At 44.4% G+C, this 22060-nt stretch overlaps 1 protein-coding gene across 2 annotated transcripts in view; it reads right to left on the bottom strand.

Moving 5' to 3' along the window:
• The window catches only part of NUP210L (nucleoporin 210 like), a 1198481-nt gene that overhangs the window by 366513 nt on the left and 809908 nt on the right, over window positions 1-22060 (bottom strand). For both annotated transcript variants that reach the window (XM_069651587.1, XM_069651595.1), the window contains exon 32: window positions 13841-14061. In XM_069651587.1, coding sequence (XP_069507688.1) covers window positions 13841-14061 — 221 coding nt within the window. The remainder of the gene's footprint in view (window positions 1-13840; window positions 14062-22060) is intronic.

The raw sequence follows: 22060 nt of genomic DNA on the forward strand, positions 1-22060 counted from the left end.
AGATATTGATTCTCAACAGATGCCGGCCTCTTAGATGGTAGAAACTAGTATACCAATTTTTAAAAAGGATGACAGAGCTATTGGTCAAATTGCTCTGTTAGAGACTGAAAGATACTCACGACTCTGCTACTATCTAAGCTGAATGAATGCATTTTAGCAGCAGGGGTTTATGATTTTAATCAATCAAGTTTTGTAAGGGGAATTGGGACTTCTTTCAATGGTTTTTTATTAAACCTTTTTAAATCCTAAGCGTTTTCTACTAAAACACACCCCTTTTTAGCCTTCATTGACTTTCAGCTGTCATTTGACAGTGTTACCCGGGGGGGCTCTATGGAGAAGGTCGTAAGCATGGGGCTGTCGGGGCTATTTGCTGGAATTGATTGAAGGATTATATAGCCATACTTATATATGTATTCGTCTTAATTCCCAAGGCGACTTGTCCTCATCTATTCCTACCTATAGAGGCTTGAAGCAAGGTTGTCCTGTAGCACAAGCACTTTTTAGCTTACTTATTTCTTACTAGAACATAGATCTGGAGAAAGCACACGCCTCTGCATATCGGCAAGAGTACTGATCTTGATCCAAAAGATCAAACTCCCAATGGACTTCAGTACCAGTTAAGTGCTTTGGCCCCATATGCCAGTCTTAATGGCCTTAAGATTAACATCATGAAGTCTAATGTGATTAGTATTCGTCGAAACAGGAGAGTAAACAGTGTTTTCAACTGGTGTATGGCTTGAAACTCAATCTCAGTGTGAAGGAGTATCGCTATTTGGGCTTTTGCTTCAATAACCATAGAGGAGAGCAGCCTAATGTTCAAAGGCTGAAATCAAATATAACCTTGGCAGCCCAAGCCTTTCTACTACACAAAAAACGTGTTTGTTACTCACTGTGCTTGCTACTGTTGTTTTATAAACAAAAGGTATTCCCAGTTTTGACGAATGGGGCAGAGACTTTAAGCAATGTCAGGATGCCTACCCCCGGGCATCAGGACCAAGCCCATCAGCTCCGGAAGCAGTCATCCAGATACCTGTCTTAAAGCATCCACGCCCTGAACTTCCATACATAGTTGAAACTGATGCATCCAGTTTAGCCATGGGAGCTGTCCTGTCCCAGAAGGACCCTGAAACCGGTCAACTTCACCCAGTAGCATTTTGGTCCAGAAAGTTCTCGGCACCCGAATTAAACTATGCGGTTACCGATAAAGAGTTATTAGCCATCAAATCCGCCTTCAAGGCTTGGCGGCATTATCTTCTCGGTGCCAGGCATACCATTACTGTAATCACCGATCACCGAAACCTGCAGTATTTAAAAACAGCCAAGGCCCAATCGTCGCGCCAACTTCAATGGGCATTGTTCTTTGCCGAGTTCGTTTTCGGGATCACTTATCGACCAGGCTGTAAAAATGGCAAGACAGATGCCTTATCCCGAATAGGGATGGGAGAAGCATATGCAAACCCAGAACCGGTGCCTATAATTTCAGAACAAAGAATTCTTGGCATAACTACTCTACAGACACTAGAGAATATTCAGGTAAAGATCCAACAACTGTTTGATCCAACAGCCCTGCAGGACTGGGTAAAGAAAGGCCCGGACTACTCAGTCATCAATGACCTACCTTATTATCAAGGGCGACTATTTCTACCACACAAGGAACTACAAGAACTAGTCATCTCCAATTATCATGACACCCTGATGGAAGGACACCCAGGTATCGCAAAAACTGAAGCTAAAATTAAGAGACAATTCTGGTGGCCCACCTGGCGAAAAGACGTAAAGTCATTTGTGATGTCTTGTGGCATTTGCGCCCAAAACAAAAGTCAGAAGAAAAAACCAGCTGGCCTTTTACAACCTTTGGATATTCCACCTACACCATGGCACACCTTATCTTTAGACTTTATTACAGATCTACCTCCATGTAATGGATTTAACACCATTCTAGTTATTGTGGATCTTTTTTCCAAGATGGCCCACTTTATTCCTTTAAAGGGATTACCTTCTGCTTCAATTCTGACCAAGGAGTTCCTCGAAAACATTGTTCGAATACATGGATTTCCTTCCGTATTGGTCTCTGACCGAGGTAGTCAATTCATTTAACATTTTTGGAAGAAATGTTGTCAATTGGTGCAAATCGACGTGAGGTTATCAACCAGTCACCATCCCCAGACCGATGGTCAGACGGAGAGGACCAACCAGACCCTTGAACAGTACCTACGTTGCATGCTACACCAGAACGATAGTAATTGGAAAGATATTTTACGGATTTCCGAGTATGAATACAATAACTCTGTACATTCAGGAACCGGACAAAGCCCCTTTTATACCATATATGTGCATCACCCTCGAACCTCAGAACTAGAAATGCCCGCAGTTAGTCATTTGCACTCTACTATTACACAAGCCTTTAAAGAAGCAACAGAACATTTGAAACACGCAAAAGAGAAATATAAGAAAAATGCTGACCAACATAGAAGTGAAACTCCACAATACCAGATTGGGGATCAAGTTTGACTGGCTACAAAACACATACCTCTGAAGGGAACTCTGACTTTTAACCCTAGATATTTGGGACCTTACACCATTAAGGCCATTATCAACCCAGTGGCCGTCAAATTGGAATTACCCTCTAATATGCGAATTCATCCTGTCTTTCATGTTTCACTTTTAAAACCAGTTCAACCAGGAACAAGATTAAGCAAACCACCCGACCCCATCTTGATAGATGGAGACCCTGAATTTAGGTAAAAAATATCCTGGACTCCAAATCAAAACTTTTTTATTTAATCGATTGGAAGGGCTACGGACCACAAGAAAGGTCATGGGAGCCTAGTGACCACGTTCATGCACCTCAGTTAGTGAAGAGATTCCATCGGGACTTCCCAGACAAACCAGGACCAAGGGGAAGAACAACTTTAGGAGGGGCCTTGGGGGGGGGAGTGCTGTCATGATGCCTACCCCCGGGCATCAGGACCAAGCCCATCAGCTCCGGAAGCAGGCAGTCCTGGCGCCTTAGGCGCCAGGCTCATCATGGAAATCAGTCCTGGCGCCATAGGCGCCAGGCTCATAGACTTTACTTACCTGGTGCAGACCATGCTGCTAGTGAGTCCAAGCCAACGTGAGGCCTGGATGGGACTATTTTTCTACAGGGACTATTTTTTACTTGGGCGTGGTTCTAGGGAACTTCTTACCTGGAACTACTTTGGAGGCTATTTAAACCACGCCCGAACAACAGCACACGCTTCGCGTTATTCTGCATCCAGTAGCGTAACGCTCACCGTGCCTGCAGTCTGCATCCAGTCTTCTGCCACGCCCGCCTCGAACCTGGAGCTCCTAAAACCAAGGGCAAAGAAAAGGACAAGATTAGAAAACAAACTATTTCGAATTCCTCACCTGATTTCGGATCCATCTCGCCTCCGGACCTGGAAGGAACATAATTTCTGTACGCGTTGCATCTCCAGCTACAGCGCCGCGCAATACTCACCAGTCCTCTCAGCATCTTTAGATTCGGCGCTGCCTCCATCATTTCTTCGCCGAACTCCGTCACCTGAGGGACAAAAGAAAACAACAAGGTGAGCCGAGAAAACCAACAAATAAAACACTTATCATCATAGACTTACCTGATTACAACCGGAGGAATTATTCTATAACTCTCCACATCTTCATGTGCCGCACCTGCAAAGGGAGCGAAAACAACACGTTAAACACCGGCAACATTTACCGGACGGCGTCGGGTAATACAGACTCTTACCTGAGCGCCACCAACTGCCACGAGGGGTATCTTCTCCCAATCTTAGTTGCAAGACAAGGAAGGAAGGGGGGACAAGAGTGAATCATCGGACATATTGAACTCTATGAACTTGATACTTACCCAACTTTGCCAGGAAACCTCAGAGTCAATACTCTCCGGAACTCTCCCACGCCTTCAAACCAGTGAAGTAACTGGCATCAACGCGTCCCTGCAATCCACGCAGGATGGAGAGCTCATCATTTAAATACATAAGGTGAGGTTCCTAAAAGGGGATATCGGAGGTGCCAAGAAGGGAGAACGAGAACAGTGGGAGGGAGCTATCACTCATATCCACGGGTGGCTAAATCCCTTTCTCCACTTGTAGGAGAATACTTCTATGGATCAAGCAGACAAGATTAGGCGGACCAGTCCACACAGTCATCTCGGCACTACGCATCACGTTGCTGGAGACCGCAGCTGTCCGGGTCCGATCGACGCCCCTGTGGGAACCAGGTGAGCGTAACAAGCAATCCCTTTCAGGTGAATTGGCAACATCTGGAAGGTCTTGTTTGGAAATGCCTAATGGTGTTTCGTAAGGGTACCTCTATGCCAATAATCATACTTGAACTGGGCCTTCTTTCTCTGCTAGCGCTGGCATGTTGGAAAATATTGCTGTTGTTTAGGAAATGCATGCTTGCTGCTCCTACTTCTCCAATTGTTAGAATAAGAAATGCAATGGAAATGGCTATGGACCGCCTTCTAGAAGAATGGAAAAAAGAATGTTTAAAGATGATGGGCCTCATTACACGGATGGCGGTAAGGATTTACCGGTACCGGTAAAATACCGGTACCGGTAAATCCTTACCGCCTTACTACGAGGTCCCTTTGCGGGTTGGGGGATTTAATGCCTGCTTTTTGCAGGCGTTAAAAACCAACCCGCAAAGGGACCCAGGGAGCTAATTACGGTACCGCAATTAGCGCTACCGCAATTAGCACCTTCCCCATTCCCATTATGCCCTATGGGGCAAAAATGGGAATGGGGAAGGGCAATGGTGGAAGGGGGAATTACCGCCCCGCCAACCTTGGAATGGGGCGGTAATTCCCCTTTCCGCCAAGGCGGTGCCGGTATTTTACCGGCATGAACCATGGCGCTAATAGCGCCATGGTTCCCCGCCATCCGTGTAATGAGGCCCGATGTCTGTTGCAGATATCACTATAGAGCTCCTGCTGAATGATCCAGTCAAAGCTAAGAGTAAGATGGGGATCACGGGCTGGCTATGAAACTCACTTGTACACAAAAAAATAAGATTTTTTAAACTTTTAAGGACGAGATCAAATCTTTTAATGTTTTATCTACATAATTAGGCAAGTTTCCAAACCCCTCTTGTAGAAATATTTTTTTAAGAGTAAGAATCTGTTGCCTAGTAGAGAAGTGTTAGGAATCCGGTCAAAAGATGACTCATATGACCGGAATTGTAGGTTTTGTAACAATGCAACGGAAACTTTTCACCATATATTGATTGAATGTAAACAATTCCAGGAAGTGAGATCCAACTTTTTCGATAAGTTTACATCTCATAACTGAATTTTGAACATTGAAAAGTGGCCGGGAATTGTATACACTGGGTTATATATATTGTTAACCATTGAAGTGGTGAATTCTGTGAAGCATTTAGATGTATAAATTGGGGGAAAACCTTTTTGGGAGTGAGACTTGAGAATCCATCGTTACTGATTTGCTGACGTGAACTTTATTAATTGTAATTTTTATACTGTGTTTTAAAGATTGTATTATGAAATGTACATGTATTTCTATAAGATGTGTTTTAGATATGAATAATGTTATCTGGGTAAAAGCTCAATTGATTGATCTACATACCTAAAAAAAAAAAGAAATAATGCCTTGCATCCAGCAATTTTAGTAGGAAGGTACTGTTTTGCTTGACCTCCTGTTTAGAGGGCTTATTCCAAGTTTCCACTAACGTTAAAGTCATTGTGAGTGTGATTGCTGAAGGAAAGACTGTGTGGGACAACAGAAGATAACACAGTGGGGTGCAGCTGTTCATTTAAGACTTTGTGGTCGATGTTTTGGCGATAAATGGTATTAGACAAAAGAGAAGAATAGCCCTGTGCAGTGGAGAATTAAGACTGCTTACCGAGCAAGCTAATGCGCAGCTTTCCAAGTTACACAGCCCTCTCAAAAGCTGCAGTGAGGCTGCAAGTCGTGTATAAAGTAGCACAACTCTGCATTACCCAGACATCAAGAGTGTTCTTTCGTCGAGCAAGTTACTGAGACATTATCTCGGAGAGGGTAGGACACAGTCTCCACTCCAACTCCGGTGAGGGAGCACAATTCAGCAGATTAATTTAATGTAATCATAATGCAGGGACTAAAACAGCCAAAAGACAATTATAGAACTATGCTTGCTCTGCTGCAGAATCCAGTTGTAAAAGGAAAACAAAAGAGTATACCAGTTCAGGAATCTGCAGTGCATCTCTGATCGTTTTCTTCAGTGCAGGAAAGATATGTAGTCATAGCATTAAGTTAACTAGGGATAGTTCGATATTATTTTTAGTATTTCGAACATCAATTTCAGAATAGAACAACATAGTACCAGATAATACAGAGGCATGGACACGCATGTATTGTTCATTAAATTCATTTGTAAATAGTTTCTTCCTAAAAAAAAAAAGGACCAAGAAAAAGAGACCAAACTGTGCAAAGTGTTTTGAGTCCTACGTATCTACAAAACACTAAAATTCAGCCATGAAGGAATGGACCTCATAATAGTCAAAGGAAGTTAATCTTTAAAGACTCATTCAGTTTTTCAAGAAAGTGTTCATGCTTTGGTAATGAGGCCTCATTAATATGTTTACATCAGCATTAACCCTTTCCTCTCACCATCCAGCAGAGGATTACAGGTAACAGGGAAGCTAGAATTGGAGGATGGATGGGTGCATTTAATGATTGTAAGAAGTAGTAATTCACTTTGTTCTCTCGCCGTACAGATCTCTGAACAACCACTCGAGAAGAGTGAGGCTCTGTTTGTTGTTTTATCCACTTTCTCTTTCCTCCTGGGGTGTTTTGACTTCAGTTGTAAAATAGATCAGCTGTAGGCGAGAACAAGACGGGACCTTACAGCTGCTCTCTCGTAGTGTTTGGGGAACAATGTTCCTTGCATGAGTTCTGTGAAGGGCCAGGCACCACTCCCAGATGCTCACAGCAGCATCTCCAGGGCTGCAGATAAATCCTCATCGAATTGCAGGCTGAGGCTCAGAGTTAATTGACAAAGTTATGAGTGTGTGCGGTAGCGTAAACCCATGCCTACTTCCCCAAATGAAAGTTCTTTTGGGCAAAATCGCTTCCAAGGAAGCCAGAGCCCTATTTGCAGATTTCTGGGCTTGGGCAGGGTTTTATTTTTAAAGTCTTGGAGCAGGTGAAGGGGTGTGCCATTCCTAAGCCACCAACAAGAACAGTGACTTTCTATCCAAAACGCTGCACAAGATCAATGCTAATAGAGTGTGTCCCTCAGAGTACTAACCCCTTGTTGCTGAGCTGTGAGAACAATCTTCAAAAGGCCTAATGTTGAGGAGGCCCTAAAAAGTGATCTGTTCCCTGAGTTCAGGCTGATGAAAGAACTCCAACAAAGTTCCAAACCTAGAATTACAGAGCTAATCTGTTCTCACAACCCCTCTTGCCATCTTGACTTGGGAGAGTTCCAGTTTCGTTGAAAATTAACCTAGACAAGTATTATTCAACACACACACATACACGCATGTTAGGACTGGATTTCTTTACTGTGGCTTGGTGGACAGATGTATAGAAGGCCAACATAGTTAGAGAACAGGGACCACTCTGGGAGCTGTAGCCAAACCAATCAAGGAAGCAACGAGAGTGGTCATGGCTAAGTCTCAGGAAGGGGAGAGCCTGGTGCAGGGTCCACAATGAGTCCACAATCAAGTAATCAAAGATTGCACTTAGACAAGGCATTATAAAAAATACTATATTTATTTATGGTCAAGCAAACACTATAAAAATGACTACGAGCAAATAATAATATCACACAAACTAATAATAAAATACATATATACAGTCCCAGTAGCCAGTGCAATAAAACCACAATGCACCCAACCCACAATACTAAAAGGAAAGGAAATGGTTAGATTAGCAATGGCAGTCAACAAAAATTCTACACCAACTTTAGGATTCTAACCCTTAATTTGACCGGGGCTTTGTGCCCAGAAAATTCAGAAAGTTCCAAGTAGTTTAGGGAGCTGGTAAAAAGTTAGGTGAAGTGTCTTGTGGATGGAAAAGTAGTTCCAGAAGTCAGGTAAGTGTCTGTTCTAGTGAATAAAACTGTCCCCAGCTTTCAGAGTGCTTGCGCGAACAAGCAATGGCAAAACCAAACTATTGCAAAAGTTAGGAAAACTTTAAAAGGGGAAATAGGGGTTCCGGTAAGTACCACAGTAACTCACCCACTTACTCCGTTCTCTCTTTGGACCTGGAAGGTCTTCAGAGGGTCATCAGAGGTCACATTTCCCGCCATTTAGTATGGACCTTGGTGCCCAGGAATTGCAGGTTCATGAAAATCCCTAGTCGGCCACAGATGTTGGTTCAACGTGTCCCAGTTGAAGAACACAGCACACTCTGGTGCAGGCCTCATTTCAGCACAAGACTGAATGCAAGAGAGCAGTTTCTGGCGATTGTAACCATTACACAGCAGGTGGGACACAGTTGTTGTGGTCAGAGTCAGCCTTGTATCTCGTGTCCCTTGGATGCTGGGACGCTGCCATTTCGGTAGAGGCGACTCTTGTAGGACAAGCTGGCGGTCTGCTAAGTCTGGGCCAAAACACAGAACAGCGACATCTGCAGTGCAGTAGCTAAATGTTTGAGCTAGTCAGCCACTGGGTGGTCCAGGGCCACCTCCGAGGGCTCTTCCTCTGAGAACTCTGTGCTGAGAAAAGGAATGGTTGGTACCACCACTCCAAGCGTCAAAGCTCCACTGAAGGACTTCTGAAGAACACAAGTCAGATAAGGCTCCACCACGACTGCAGCAAAAGCTGGTCACCAGGCTTTCCTAGGATGGGTCCACTGTCTTCCACGGTCTCCTAGCTGGGCAGGGTACTTGGCTCCTTGCAAGATTTCTCAAGGATCTCTGAGGCATGGCTGCAGGACTCCTCTTTTTATCCAGAAACCAGGTGAGGCTCACCCAATGGAAGATCTGTCCCTCACACATCCCAGCACTGGTCCAAACAGGACCATTGATGGTGAAACTGATGCATACACTCTAGTCATACATAAACCAGTTTGTGGATTGGGACCAGACAGTCCCAGCCCGGATGAGTCTCCTGTTCCAGTCGGTTATCCCTGTTTGACAGCCCATCCGCATTGCAATGTTTGGGACCTGGCCTATGCTCATTCGTGAAGTCAAAGTCCTGAAGACTCATGGACCACCTGAGCAACTTTGAATTTTCTCCCCTAATGTCCATCAAACCCTTCAAAGGCTTAGGGTCAGTATAGCCAGTAAAGTGAGTCGCATGGAGGTATCTTCCGAAGGCTCTCTACTATGGAAAACATGTATTTTCCACATGTGGCCACGTGAGTTCTCAGATCCTAAACTAGTAGCTGATATGACATATAGATAGTACCTCGCCTTTGTCACCAGGTTGTGCTCCTATCCCAGTGTCAGAGGCCTGCACTATGAATGGTCTCTTAAAGTCAGGTGCCTTGAGAACAGGGGCCTGGCAAAGGGAAACCCTTTAGGCATTGGAAGGCCTTCTCACACTCCAGGGTCCACGAAACTAGTTTAGGCCTTCTGGAAGAAGTGGGGCAGTCAGAGGATCAGCTATATGGCAGTAGTCTGATACTCAGTTCCTCTATTTCCCAGTGAGGCCCAGAAAAGTAATCACATGGGTTTGGGTAGCAGGGGTCGCCCAGTTCTGTACAAGTTGTATTTCACTGGCAAGAGGTCTTGCCTCCACATACACCAAGTGTATGCTCAAGGTCAGCCACTGAGTCCAATTCAACCTGGCGCTAAGATGCCTTCATAGAAAGATAGGCTTGATGAAGGCTTTGCAACACAATCCTCAGATGTCTTATATGTTCCTGCCAAGTGGGGCTGAAGACTACTATGCCAACCAGAGATATGCTGCAGAATTCACCTGTCCCAGACAGAACATATTTGATCATCTGATGGAAAGTGGCACGTCCAACTCAGAAAGCCTTGCCCTGTGGCAACATTCTGTATTTGTCAAAACTGCTGTCTTCTTGGGATTTACTGTCAGGGATATTTTGCAATACCCTGCAGATAGATAAAAAATGTGAATGTAATGGGCAGTACTTAGCTTGTCCACCACTTTGGTTATATTTGGTGGCGAGTGAACATCTGTCAAAAAGAAAAGTATTGCAAAAATAGTCAAAACGCAACTGATGCCACCAGCTTTTCTTTGAGCACCCCTAAACTCACCAAGAAATCCCTTTGAGTGTAGTCTGGGGTCATATAAAAGAAAACCCCATTGCACTGCATTGTAAAATGCATTGTGCAATGATAAAAGGATACCCGCAAATTTGATAATTTCTATCAAGAAAAGGGAAACATAGTTTCCCAGTACTGACAGCCTTAAGGACTAGTCAGTTTCTCAATAACAATGAGCAAATGTGTAGTGGAGTGAAGCTGAATGCTTCACTGGAAAAAGTCAGGACATAGTACACAAAAAAAAGCTAAGGCCAAGATAGCCCCTACACTTTCTGTCAAAAAGAAAAGAAAAGTATTGCAAAAATAGTCAAAACGCAACTGATGCCACCAGCTTGTCTTAAGCACCCCTAAACTAACCAAGACATCCCTTTGAGTGTAGTCTAGGGTCATATAAAAGAAAACCCCATTGCACTGCATTGTAAGATGCATTGTGCAATGATAAAAGGTTACCCACAAATTTGATAATTTCTATCAAGAAAAGGGAAACATAGTTTGCCAGTACTGACAGCCTTAAGGACTAGTCAGTTTCTCAATAACAATGAGCAAATGGGTAGTGGAGTGAAGCTGAAGGCTTCACTTCACTGGAAAAAGTCAGGACATTGTACACAAAAAAGCTAAGGCCAAGATATCCCCTACACTTTCTTCTGGCAACAGTGCTCCTCAAGATCCTGGAAGACCTGGAAGTATCTTCCTCTTCAAGGCCCAAGCATATCTTTAAGTGGGTTAGCATGATAAAACCAAGCAACTAACTTCCTCCTTGTGATGAAAGGCAGTTATAGAATGCAAGCCAGCACCCTCTTCTGCCAGAGAATTGCAGGCTGTTAACATTGGGAGCCCTTCCCACCTTCTTAATTTGGGAGGGGCCATGCCTCCTGTGACTTCTTAGTTAAGGAAAAAAGATTAACAAAACAACTCACATTCATTCAAAAACTGATTGCACTGATCAACTCCTCTCCAACTAAATCTCCTACTTCCTACTCAGATGTCTCATAAGGGAAAAATAACTGCCCACCTTATGCACCACTGCATGCCGCTATAACTGACGACTTCCTGAGAGCCTGCAAGATTCTGGGAGACTGCTGTACCTAACATGCACCTTCCACAAGCCAAGCTCCACATTGCTTCAGAGTTCCTATGTGGTCCTTTAATCCAATGATCACTGCAAAGTGCAGAGCTAAGTATCTGTGTTACCTGTGAGCAGCTTGGATCATTTGACTTCTGAAGGTTTATTGCCTAAGAAATATTACACTAAAAACCTTTCAACATTGGATGACCGTCATTTGTTTTCCTCCTACTGCCGTTTTAAGAAACCTGGGAGTGCGTCCAGAGCCCATTTTCTTTAGGAGCCCTGGCCCAGGGGGGCATATAGTGACGTCCGCGGCATGAAGCGTGCACGAAGTGCGGAGCTAAGTGTCTGTGATACCTGTGAGCAGCTTAGATCATTTGACCGCTGAATGTTTCTTGCCTAAGAAATATTGTACTAAAGACCTTTCAATGTTGGAGGACCATCATTTGTTTTCCTCCTACTGTGGCTTTAAGAAACCTGAGAGTGCGTCCAGAGCCGGCTTGTTTGAGGAGCCCCGCTCGGGGGACTGCGTATAATCAGTTCCACGGCACGAGGCGCACGTGAAGTGCAGAGCTAAGTGTCTGTGTGCATGGACGAGGCAGAGACAGTGCAGTGATGTTTGGTTTCTGTGCCCTTTTTTGGGGCAAGTCACTATTCAAGTGTTGGACTTTTCGGCTCTGGTTTGCCTGTCTGAATCACTTATCTAGTATATCTCACATATTGGGTTTCTTCTTGTGACGTGATGATACTATTTTGAATTTCGCCTAGTAGTCCGATGGGGCCATATGATCTTCGCAGTAATTTGGATGCAAATAAGATGAATGACATGATGGAAGAACTGCTACTAATTGTGCAATCCAGGTACTTAATAAAGAGGCAGTTAATCCGGATATGAGTTTGAACCATGAGGCAACAAATTTGAATGTGGATTTAAATACGATACCGTTGGCCAATGATGCGGGCCAATTTCTACCGTTATTGGAGTCTCAATGCAACTTGCAAGAGGTTCTTATTGGCATTGAGGCTGAAAATGGACGTTCTCAGGTTTCTGTTAGCAGGAGGGGCTGGATTTGATCTCCCAGCCAAATGATACGCAGGTCATTCTACAAAGCCCCGCCAATGATATAATCATGAAGGAGCCAATTATTATCGATTTGCAAACATCAATGAGTTGTTTTTACCAGTTTCGGACCCTTAATTGGGTCTTAGAAAAATGGTAATTTCCATGTTCCCTCTAGGGACCAATCCTCAATCCATTAATGTGAAATAGCCTCCCGACTCGTCGGTGCCTAATTGGGAGGGAGTGTCTCGGGGCAGAGATGCCGCTGTTGTTGCTTCTCCCCAAGCAGAAACATTTAGAGATTCTCATTTTTCGCCTGGTCCTTTAACCCGAAGTAGAGTAGGTAATTGTGGGGTGGATAATGACAAAATGTCCTCCCGAAAACAAGTGAAAAGCACCCTCTCAACGAAAACTGGAAGATTTATTTGTACTAACAAGGCAGTGCCTTGTACTGACGGTCAAACACGCCAGAGATTCCGACTAATGCTGTTAGAGCGCTAACTTCGGCGATCGTACCCAAATTGACTTCAGGCTTATCTGCTGACAGGAACCGCACTGCTCACCATGATGATGCCGCACCAGACACCACACGCAGATACCATTCGGGTTGGTGATAGACATCTTCAAGCCGCAGTCCTGACAACGTTTGAAACCCGTAGCTTTTGGTCCCAACATATTGACAAATCGTCAAACAAAAATGTTTTTCACTCACTAAAAGAATGTTCCGAAAGACAGCGTGCTGAGCACGCAGAAAATAGGAAATGAGGTACAAGGGCACAGTGACGTCATATCTATATATATATATATATGGCTGACGCCACGTCCGCAGTTGAGGAGTGCCACAGTCAAGTCAAGAAGAGTTGGTCGATGTTGAGTCGTACTGCACCCCCTGTCGAAAACACTTCTGAGCAACTGCCACTGGAAGGATATCTATCAGATGAGGAATCTGCGGTAGAATGCAATCCATTGAAATGCAGGTATAATTAGCTCTTGTCACCTCTCCCAAGATCTTGGCTTGAGAGAGGCCCTATATCCTGGAAATAAATGTGTTTAAATAACCATGTTTTTATTGAAGTCAAAACAATAAATAAATAAATACAACTGATAACGAAGCCATCTCCTACACCTCCTCTGCACCACTGGGCTCTGCAGGATCCTAGAATACCGGACATTATGTGCCATGAACTGACCACCCTCGGTGGTGTGCATGCTTGGACATGGCCGTCAAGACTTAATTGGCTTAATGGTAAATACAAACAATTCTTCACACACATGTACCATCCCATTCATTATCCTGTATATAGACACCATGCATGGACTATGCATTAAGAGTATGGGTCACTCCTGTGCTAAAAACATGTAACCAGACAAGGAAAATCTTTAACAGATATGATGTGCCATAACCGAGTACCTTTTCACCAAAAAGATTCTTAACTATAACTCTATGGAGGCAAATTAGCATGCATGCATACTACTCTGACCAGAACAGAGACACTATATAAAATACTGACCATTCTTGTTCACAAGAGGAGTCCTGAAACAGATGACGTCTCCGATGGCTACTGGCTCCAGTAGATTTGGTGTGATAGCATGCTCCACGGGTATAGGAATATAATCGGCCAAGCCAGGATGCTTCTGGTCCCAGATGCCCAGCAGTGTCATGCCACGGTTCACAGCCTGGGCAGCATATGTATAGTTCTTTTTCCCGGGCCCAATCAGCAGGAGGTCATCTCTGTGATAGAGAGGTCACATATTAATTACAGGTGATAGAGTGACAACCCCAGAAGCTACATGAAAGCTAACATCACATCTGGTAAGACTAAAGTTAGACCAATGTTGTCTGGTGTAGATGATGGCAACAAAGCATTTTTATATTCCAAAAACACAGACACCCATATAAAACCCATAAAACGCTCTACAGAAACCTGGGGTCTTAACCACAAACTATCCAAATAATATTCCCTGTATTTGTTTTTACTTCCAATATATTTCACGCAAGATGTCAATTATCTAGAAGCATTTTCATCCCACCATCAACAACATAGAATTAAAAACAATTAAACACTGTAGCTAAATATACATATAATATGCACAATGTAGAAAAATATACATCCTCATATTGAAATATTGTATTATTCTACAAATGGCAATTATATAAAAAAATGTAATACCCAAATACCCACCAAGAAAAAATGAAATGAAGCACATATAATTATATAAACATTTAACAACGACATAATCACAAAATACACAAACAGCAATAAGTGGATATTCAAACCATGAAACAATGAATTAGTCTATGATAATTAATACTATACAAGTAATCATACATACTTAACATAATATAAATATACATTCTAAACATAATATAAATTAATCATATAATTCCTAAAATAATGTATTGATGGATGTTGGTAATTAATCTATTCATTTGAAAACTGCCAACCAGGATTAATTCGCTGCAAAGGTCTATTATTTTATAGACAGGCTTCGTAAGGGACATTCTAATTCAATGTTGAGTGTTGCAAGGATGTTCGGTATGTATAATAATTTCAAATCTTTCCACCAAATCATTAGGTTCCAATTTCCACATGCGACTTGCATCATTATTTGTAAAAATCCCTAATTGCTCACTGCCCTTACAAACTCCTCTGCTTCCTCCAGAAAAGCCCTGCTTGTAACCCCCTGGGGGAATCCCGGGAATCCCCTACGTACAGACCTTCCCCAGCTCGGTTTCTGCTTCATAAAACCCATACATGCAGCTTCAATTTAGCCTTAAGGCCAGTGCAGTATTTAAGTGCCGTTATTAACGTATACTGGCACTTTACACACCGGCCGACTACAGGTTTGCTGGTGGGGGACCTGAGTTAACTCCAGTGAAAAGTGTATGGGAGTGAGGGGCCCCCAGACTACCTCTCTCGCTGTACACTCCTCAGTACAAGGCTTGGACCACGTGCCTCCATTAGTGGGATTGCCCCTTGCCCTTATGTAAAGTTAAACAAGGTTGACCGCTACATAGATGGGACTACTGAGTAGGACACGGGGCATCCATCTTTTGTGCCCCTTTCGACTCCATCTTGGGTAAACAGGCCTCACTGCGATAGTACAGCAATGCTCAGCTCCCCTTCCACTGCAGCAGCCAAGGACAGACACACACACACACGGCGCGCAGGCAGCTGGCTGACCCCCACCCTTGCACTCCCCCTGCGAAGGAAAGCTCTGCGCTCCCATTCTCACGCTGAAGCCGGAGAAAGTTGCAACAACCAATATGATACAGTTTCTTCCTCTGAGATCACTGCTAGCATGAGAATCAGCATGTGAACCAGGATGAGCTAAGCACTTTCTGCTTGTTCGTCCCCATAAACGTGCAAGCCACCCACCCCCATTTAGAGCAATTTATTGCCATCCTGACCCTGCGCTCCCTGTAAGGTATTTCTTTCAAGTGCCAGACCCTCGCATGTGCTGCGAAACCCACCCAACACACCCACTACTAACCTTAAGCATTTTACCACAATATATGTTTTTACTTATACTAATAGGTCTGAAGCTTAGGAGATATGTGAAACACAGCTTGACTCTTTTTACATGCACAATAAAGGTCAATGCCTCCAATTAAAGCCACGAATGACCCAATTGTTTTGACAATAATTACTATGTGTAACTTGTGTAGAAATATGAAAAGTAGCATAAAATGTTTAGATAATTTGTTATTTAGTGTTTTACGAATGCAACATATTAGCTTAGGTAGTGACCACAGTGACCGGACCCTGACCTGCATGGAGCACAAGATATTTGACGTCCGTCATCTCGTCAGCCACTCAGCCAACCAGAAGGAAGAGATGCCACCCACACCTACAGCACCACACCGCCTGACCAATCGGGTCCATTTAGCACTTTTTGTTAGCGTTACTTTAAATGATATATATACGAGTATGGTGTAAATGTTTGGTAAGGGTTTTTTGGGTTATTTCCTATCTGGAGAAATAAACCATCCTTTGAACTCTTGCAGCCGGTTCTCAGTGCCTCCTTCCCCGACTGGGGTGGTGTTGGTTATTTTATTTTCTCTCACACGTAGTAAGCCGGGGAAAGGCACCTACATTTTTCGTGACCCCCGCGACGTGATTTAGAGAGGTGCCTCGAGGCCTGCACCGCCCTGCAGCGAGATCCAGGACGCCCACAGCAAAACCATCGCCTCCGCGGTTGACCAGACTGTGCACACAAGAAGAAAGGGTCAACGGTTCCCGGTTGACGAATACCCGATCGAAAAGGCTGCTCGCCAAGGCAGGCCACGGCTTGGTTGCGGGACGGACCTGAGCGAGGTCCGGCCGTGAGCGGTGACCCTCGGAGTACCTGACTGAACACGTGGAGTCCCGGTTGCAAAGACCCCAAAGGAAGGTAAGGGGAAATACGGGAAGAAGGGAATTAGCAAAACAAAGGGAAGGTAGTTAAGAGTAGGGTCTGTGTGAGTGACGGTGAGGCTTTTCTGATCTATCCTTTATATGGCCATTAGGTGTTGTAAGAAGTGAGAAGAAGAGAAGTGGTATCCTAGCCCGTACGGGGTAGAAGGCGGCGCTGCTTAGCATTTGTCCCGACCAAGTGCAGAATAGAGATAAAGAGAAAATAGTAGGGGTCTCATATATTGAGTAAACTCGGAGTAGTTTTAGAATATTCTCTTTCTGTGGAGGTAAGAAATCTTGATACATAATAAAGGTGAAAGAGGTGGGGAGTGAATGCGAAATAGTAGGTAGAATAGGGAAGAAGAAAACCCAGGGACGATAACGGGAATAGGGAAAGAAAAAAAAAACGCGCGCAGGCAGTGCATGTGTATGTTGCATGATTATATGTTTGCCGGTCTGCTTTGTGTATATGTCTTGTTGAACACGCTAAAGTATTTCAGTACAAGTAACTTGTTGATTAATAAATAATAGGCAAAGAAATAAATTGTGAGAGGTGACCAGGTAACACCACTCAGAAAGAACAGCTAAAGTGACATACCATAATTGCGAGCATTGATAAAGAACGTATTTTCACATATTGTAACTGACATACCAAGTGAGAGGTGGGAAAAGGGAATCAAGGGTACCAGAACACACAAGAAAGGAAAAGAAGCATTGCCATGGGGGGAGTAACGCCACTGGCACATATTTGCCAGCACCTTCCACTATATAGTGACAGGATACAGAAGTATCACGATCAGTGGATCAATGAGATAAAAGGAGATGGGGTTATACCAATTTGGCCAGAAGGAGGGTCATTTGACAAAAGAGTGTTGGACCTAGTATCAACACATTTGCTAGCACGATACAAAGGGAAACAGTTACAGAACCGGAGAGAAGTATTAGATTTATGGCGAATGTTTGAGGAAGTTACCCCCACGGCAGAGGTAGGTACAAGCCGAATGATAGAAAAGCAGAAAATACCTGAAGAAGTAAGCGGGACACCAAAAGGGGAGTGCTCAACAACTACAACCGAGAACAAAGTAACAAAAATCTATCCCTTAATGACCAGGCCAGCAGTAGGGTTTAGTGAGCCCCTGTATATACCACCTATCCCCACTGCTCAGTGCGGGGCAACAACCCCTGAACCCCACCATATGACAAAGGAGGCCTGTACGGCCCCACTAGTGCACCTCCTGTGGACATAGCACGTTTAACAGGCGATTTAAATCGCCAACTAGCACACGCACAAATGGAAATAACGCGGTTAAGAGCTCTATGTGACAAAGGGCAAATGCTGCCAGGGGGAGGGGAGGTACCCCCGCTGTCACTGGCAGATCTCACACCCCCGATAGGGGCAGTAAGCAATGCAACCCCAGCAGTCTCAGTATCAGGGCAATGCATAGCATCACAAGGGACGTCAGCACAGCAAAGACAAGAACAAGAGTGGCAGTCAGGACAATTCCTGTTCCAATTGAATAACAAGCCAGTGAGAATTATACGCCCAGATACACCGGAGAGTCAACAAAGTGGAGATCAGGGTGAAAGACAAGGAAAACTGGGAGGATAATAACGAGCTAGAGTCAGAAATAGAAGAAGTATGGGATGATTTAGATGAATACGAAGAGGCAGCTGCCGCAGAGGGTTCCCCACTGCCAAACTGCCGTTACCCAGACACACTATCACCACCATTATGGCAAGGTAGATTAAGACAACGAACAGGGAGGACAGGGAACATACTGGTAAGTAAAACGAAAAAAGGGAGAACGAGCAAAACAGGAAAGAAACAGAAACTACAAATGCCACTGATTCATAAAGGAGCAGGTAGGCCAAACTATATTCCGTGGGCCCAAATGGACAAAAACAACCTGTCAAAACTCCTCCCCCCGCTGACGGGAGGAGCAGGTAAGTGGATACATGTATTTGAGAAGAACACGGCAGGTGTGTCGTTAGCTATAGGTGATGTGAAAAGCATATTAGTATCAGCAATCGGGGACCAAGCAGACACAATCTGGGAAAGGGCAGGGTTCCCGGGAGTAACAATGAGCTGTGATCGCCACAATGGATCACCATTCAACAATGTTCGAGCACAAGTGTGGGAAGCATTGCGGCGTGCATTTCCAGATGTTCCAGACTTACATGCAGTGATGCAGTGCACGATGGAGGAGAGCGAGGATCCTGCGCAATTCATTTTGCGAGTGCAAGACTTATGGAGAAGTGAAACTGGTACGACATGGAATCAATCAAAAGCCTTATTTTATTTTGTCATTAAAAAGGGGTTGCCGAAAGAGGTGCAGAAGGCCTTGGACAAAATAGCTGGGATCGAAGCCAAAGGGTGGCCTGAAATTCAGAGCATAATTGTACACCATTGGAGGATGATCAAAGAGAAAGAAAAGGAGGTCACACAAAAGAGGCTGGCCAACGAAGCAAAATTAGTGCAGACAAAATTAGTGAAGGTCGCCGCCATTACTGCCAGTGTAACCGCAGACAGAGGAAACGAAGGAGAGGAAAACGCAGGAGGAAGACCCATTGGGATAGCAGCACAGTGGGTTGGAGAGGACCAAGGAGAGTGGAACGGAGAGGAACAGCCATGCCAAGGATCACAGAGGCAGAACAGGCCGGCCCAAGGAAGAGGTGGGTACTGTGGGCAGAGGTGCGGATAGGGAGGAATGGGAAACAGAGTGGTGGGCAAGGACCAAGAGGAGGACAACAGGGGTCATGTTGGAATTGTGGAAGGTGGGGACATTATTCACGAGATTGTAGAATGCGACCATCAGGGTATTTCCAGGGGCAGCAGCAGCCCATGAACAATGAACAGGGGTGGGGCTGTCCACACCCAGGTACCCCTTGTGGAGCTCCAATGGTGAGGGGGATACAACAAGATCAGTACTGCTATGACCCCCAAATGCAACAAAGACAACAGCAGCAACAGCAGCAGCCACAACAGCAAAACGCACTACAGTCCATGGCAAGACAAAACTCAGTAGGGAACATAAACAATAACCCTTTTGCAGCGGCCGCAAACGGTGCCCCTGCACCTTTCCGTGGTGTAACGGTCGTAGATGACAACGTTTTTTCAGTGCCAGGTCAGCAAAGATACCAAGACTAGGACAGCCCACAGGGAGTACTTGCGGGTCCAGTCCTATCCACCACCCAAAGTGCAAATGAGGAACCACTAGTGGCGGCAGAAATAGGAAACAAGCAGTTTATCTTTATGATAGACTCTGGAGCAGAAAAATCATGCCTCACAGAAGGGCGGTTTCAGCTCTCGGGAAGAAATTTGGAGACGCAGGGGTTCTCTGGGGCTATTTTAAAAGTTCCTTATACAAAAGATCTTGATGTAACAGTAGGGGGAAAAACAGTGCGCGCACCCTTATTGTATTACGAAGCCGCGCCAATCAATTTGATGGGACGAGACTTGCTCAGTAAGTTAAACATGACCATAGCCTTTACTGAAAGAGGGATAGTGTGCTTGACGACAGGGGTATGCCCCGTACGAGCACTCCTGATAATAAGCACGATTGCAAAGGAAGTTGCAGTAAGAGGGATCCCCATTGACATGGACATGTTCGTCTATGGAATACAGGTATTAGCCCGAGTAGTGCCTGAGATAACACAAAAAGAGTGGAGAATACCATCAGACTTCATATTCCACCCAATCACACCAACAGATGTAGTGCCAGGCACAATTATATCTATAGACATTGCGGCAGTTCAAGTTTCCAACAAACGCATTGTGGTCATAGGCCTGGACGCGCAGGGACGCGAGTGGAGAAGTATGCTATGCATTGAGCCGAACATAATGCTAAAAGATATAACTGATGAAGAATTGTTTACCGATTACGAGGGGGATGGAGAAATAATAATGGAAATTAGCATACCATGTGACATTATGATCCAATACAGAGACATACACAACCCACTCATGGCTAACATAAAGGCCCCACTGACAATATTGGAGGAAGACATGGCCAGGGTAGCACCTGAAATTTGGACTACAGGGCCACACGATGTGGGATTGTTGCATGAGGTGACTCCCATAAAGATAAAACTGAAACCAGGTTCCCTCCCAGCCAGAGTGAAACAATACCCAATATCCAAAGAAGCAGAGGAAGCTATTAGAGAAACAGTGAATGCACTCCTAAGCCAAGGTATCTTAGTGCCATCAACTTCCCCATGCAACACAGCGATTTTTCCGATAAAAAAAGCGAAAGGAGGGGTGTGGAGAATGGTCCAGGACCTCCGCCCACTCAATGATGTCATCCAAAAAGAGTTCCCATTAGTGCCTAATACAGCATCAATATTGTGCAGTATACCAAAAGAGGCAACTTGCTTCACTGTTATTGATTTGAAAAATGCCTTTTTCTCTGTTCCACTCGCAGTACCTTACACCCTTTACATTAGGAAACAGCAGATATGAACACCGCAGACTCCCACAGGGGTATTACGAAGGTCCAAGCATTTTTAATAGAGTACTACGAGAAGACATCGGCAACATAGATGTAGGGAGCACCATTATACAATACGTAGATGACTTACTCGTCTGCAGCAAAACAGAAGAAGAGTGTAGAGAAGACTCGATAACACTGCTTAACGTATTGGCTGCCAAGGGATACAAGGTGGACAAAGGAAAGTTACAATACTGCCTTGCAGACGTTGTATATCTCGGCCAGCAAATATCTAAAGATGGAAAAAGAATACTACCAGATAGAGCTGCTGCCATTCGACACATTATCATACCAAAAACAGTGAAGGACATGCAGAAATTTCTTGGCATATGTAACTATTGCTGAGCATGGATCCTCGATTATGCAGCATACACACTGCCAATGCTACAAGCACTGAAGGAAGCACAGAAGAACAGGGCCCCAATATAATGGACACATGAGACAATTGCCCAATTCTCTCGATTAAAAGACTTTATTGCAGACGCCCCAGTCCTTGCAAATCCAGATTATGAAAGGGAATTTTTCCTGTTTTCACACAGCAATGGAACATTGATGACAGCAGTATTGACACAAAAGACATCGCTAGGCCACAAACCGTTAGCGTACTACAGTGGAATATTAGACCCAGTCATGCAAGGACATTTCGCTTGCGAACAGGCCCTCGCTGCAGCGGCCTTCGCCATTGAAAAAAGTGCCACGATCGTAATGGGATGTTCAGTGACACTATGTGCGGAACACTCATTATCTGCTATTTTGGAAAGATCAAAATCTACTCTCACAACAGAGAGAGCATTTGCTTATGAAATAATAATATCCAGTCCAAATGTACACGTGGTCAGATGCAAGA

Source organism: Ambystoma mexicanum, chromosome 1p (assembly GCF_040938575.1).
Source record: "Ambystoma mexicanum isolate Mex_15411 chromosome 1p, UKY_AmexF1_1, whole genome shotgun sequence".
NCBI lineage: Eukaryota > Metazoa > Chordata > Amphibia > Caudata > Ambystomatidae > Ambystoma > Ambystoma mexicanum.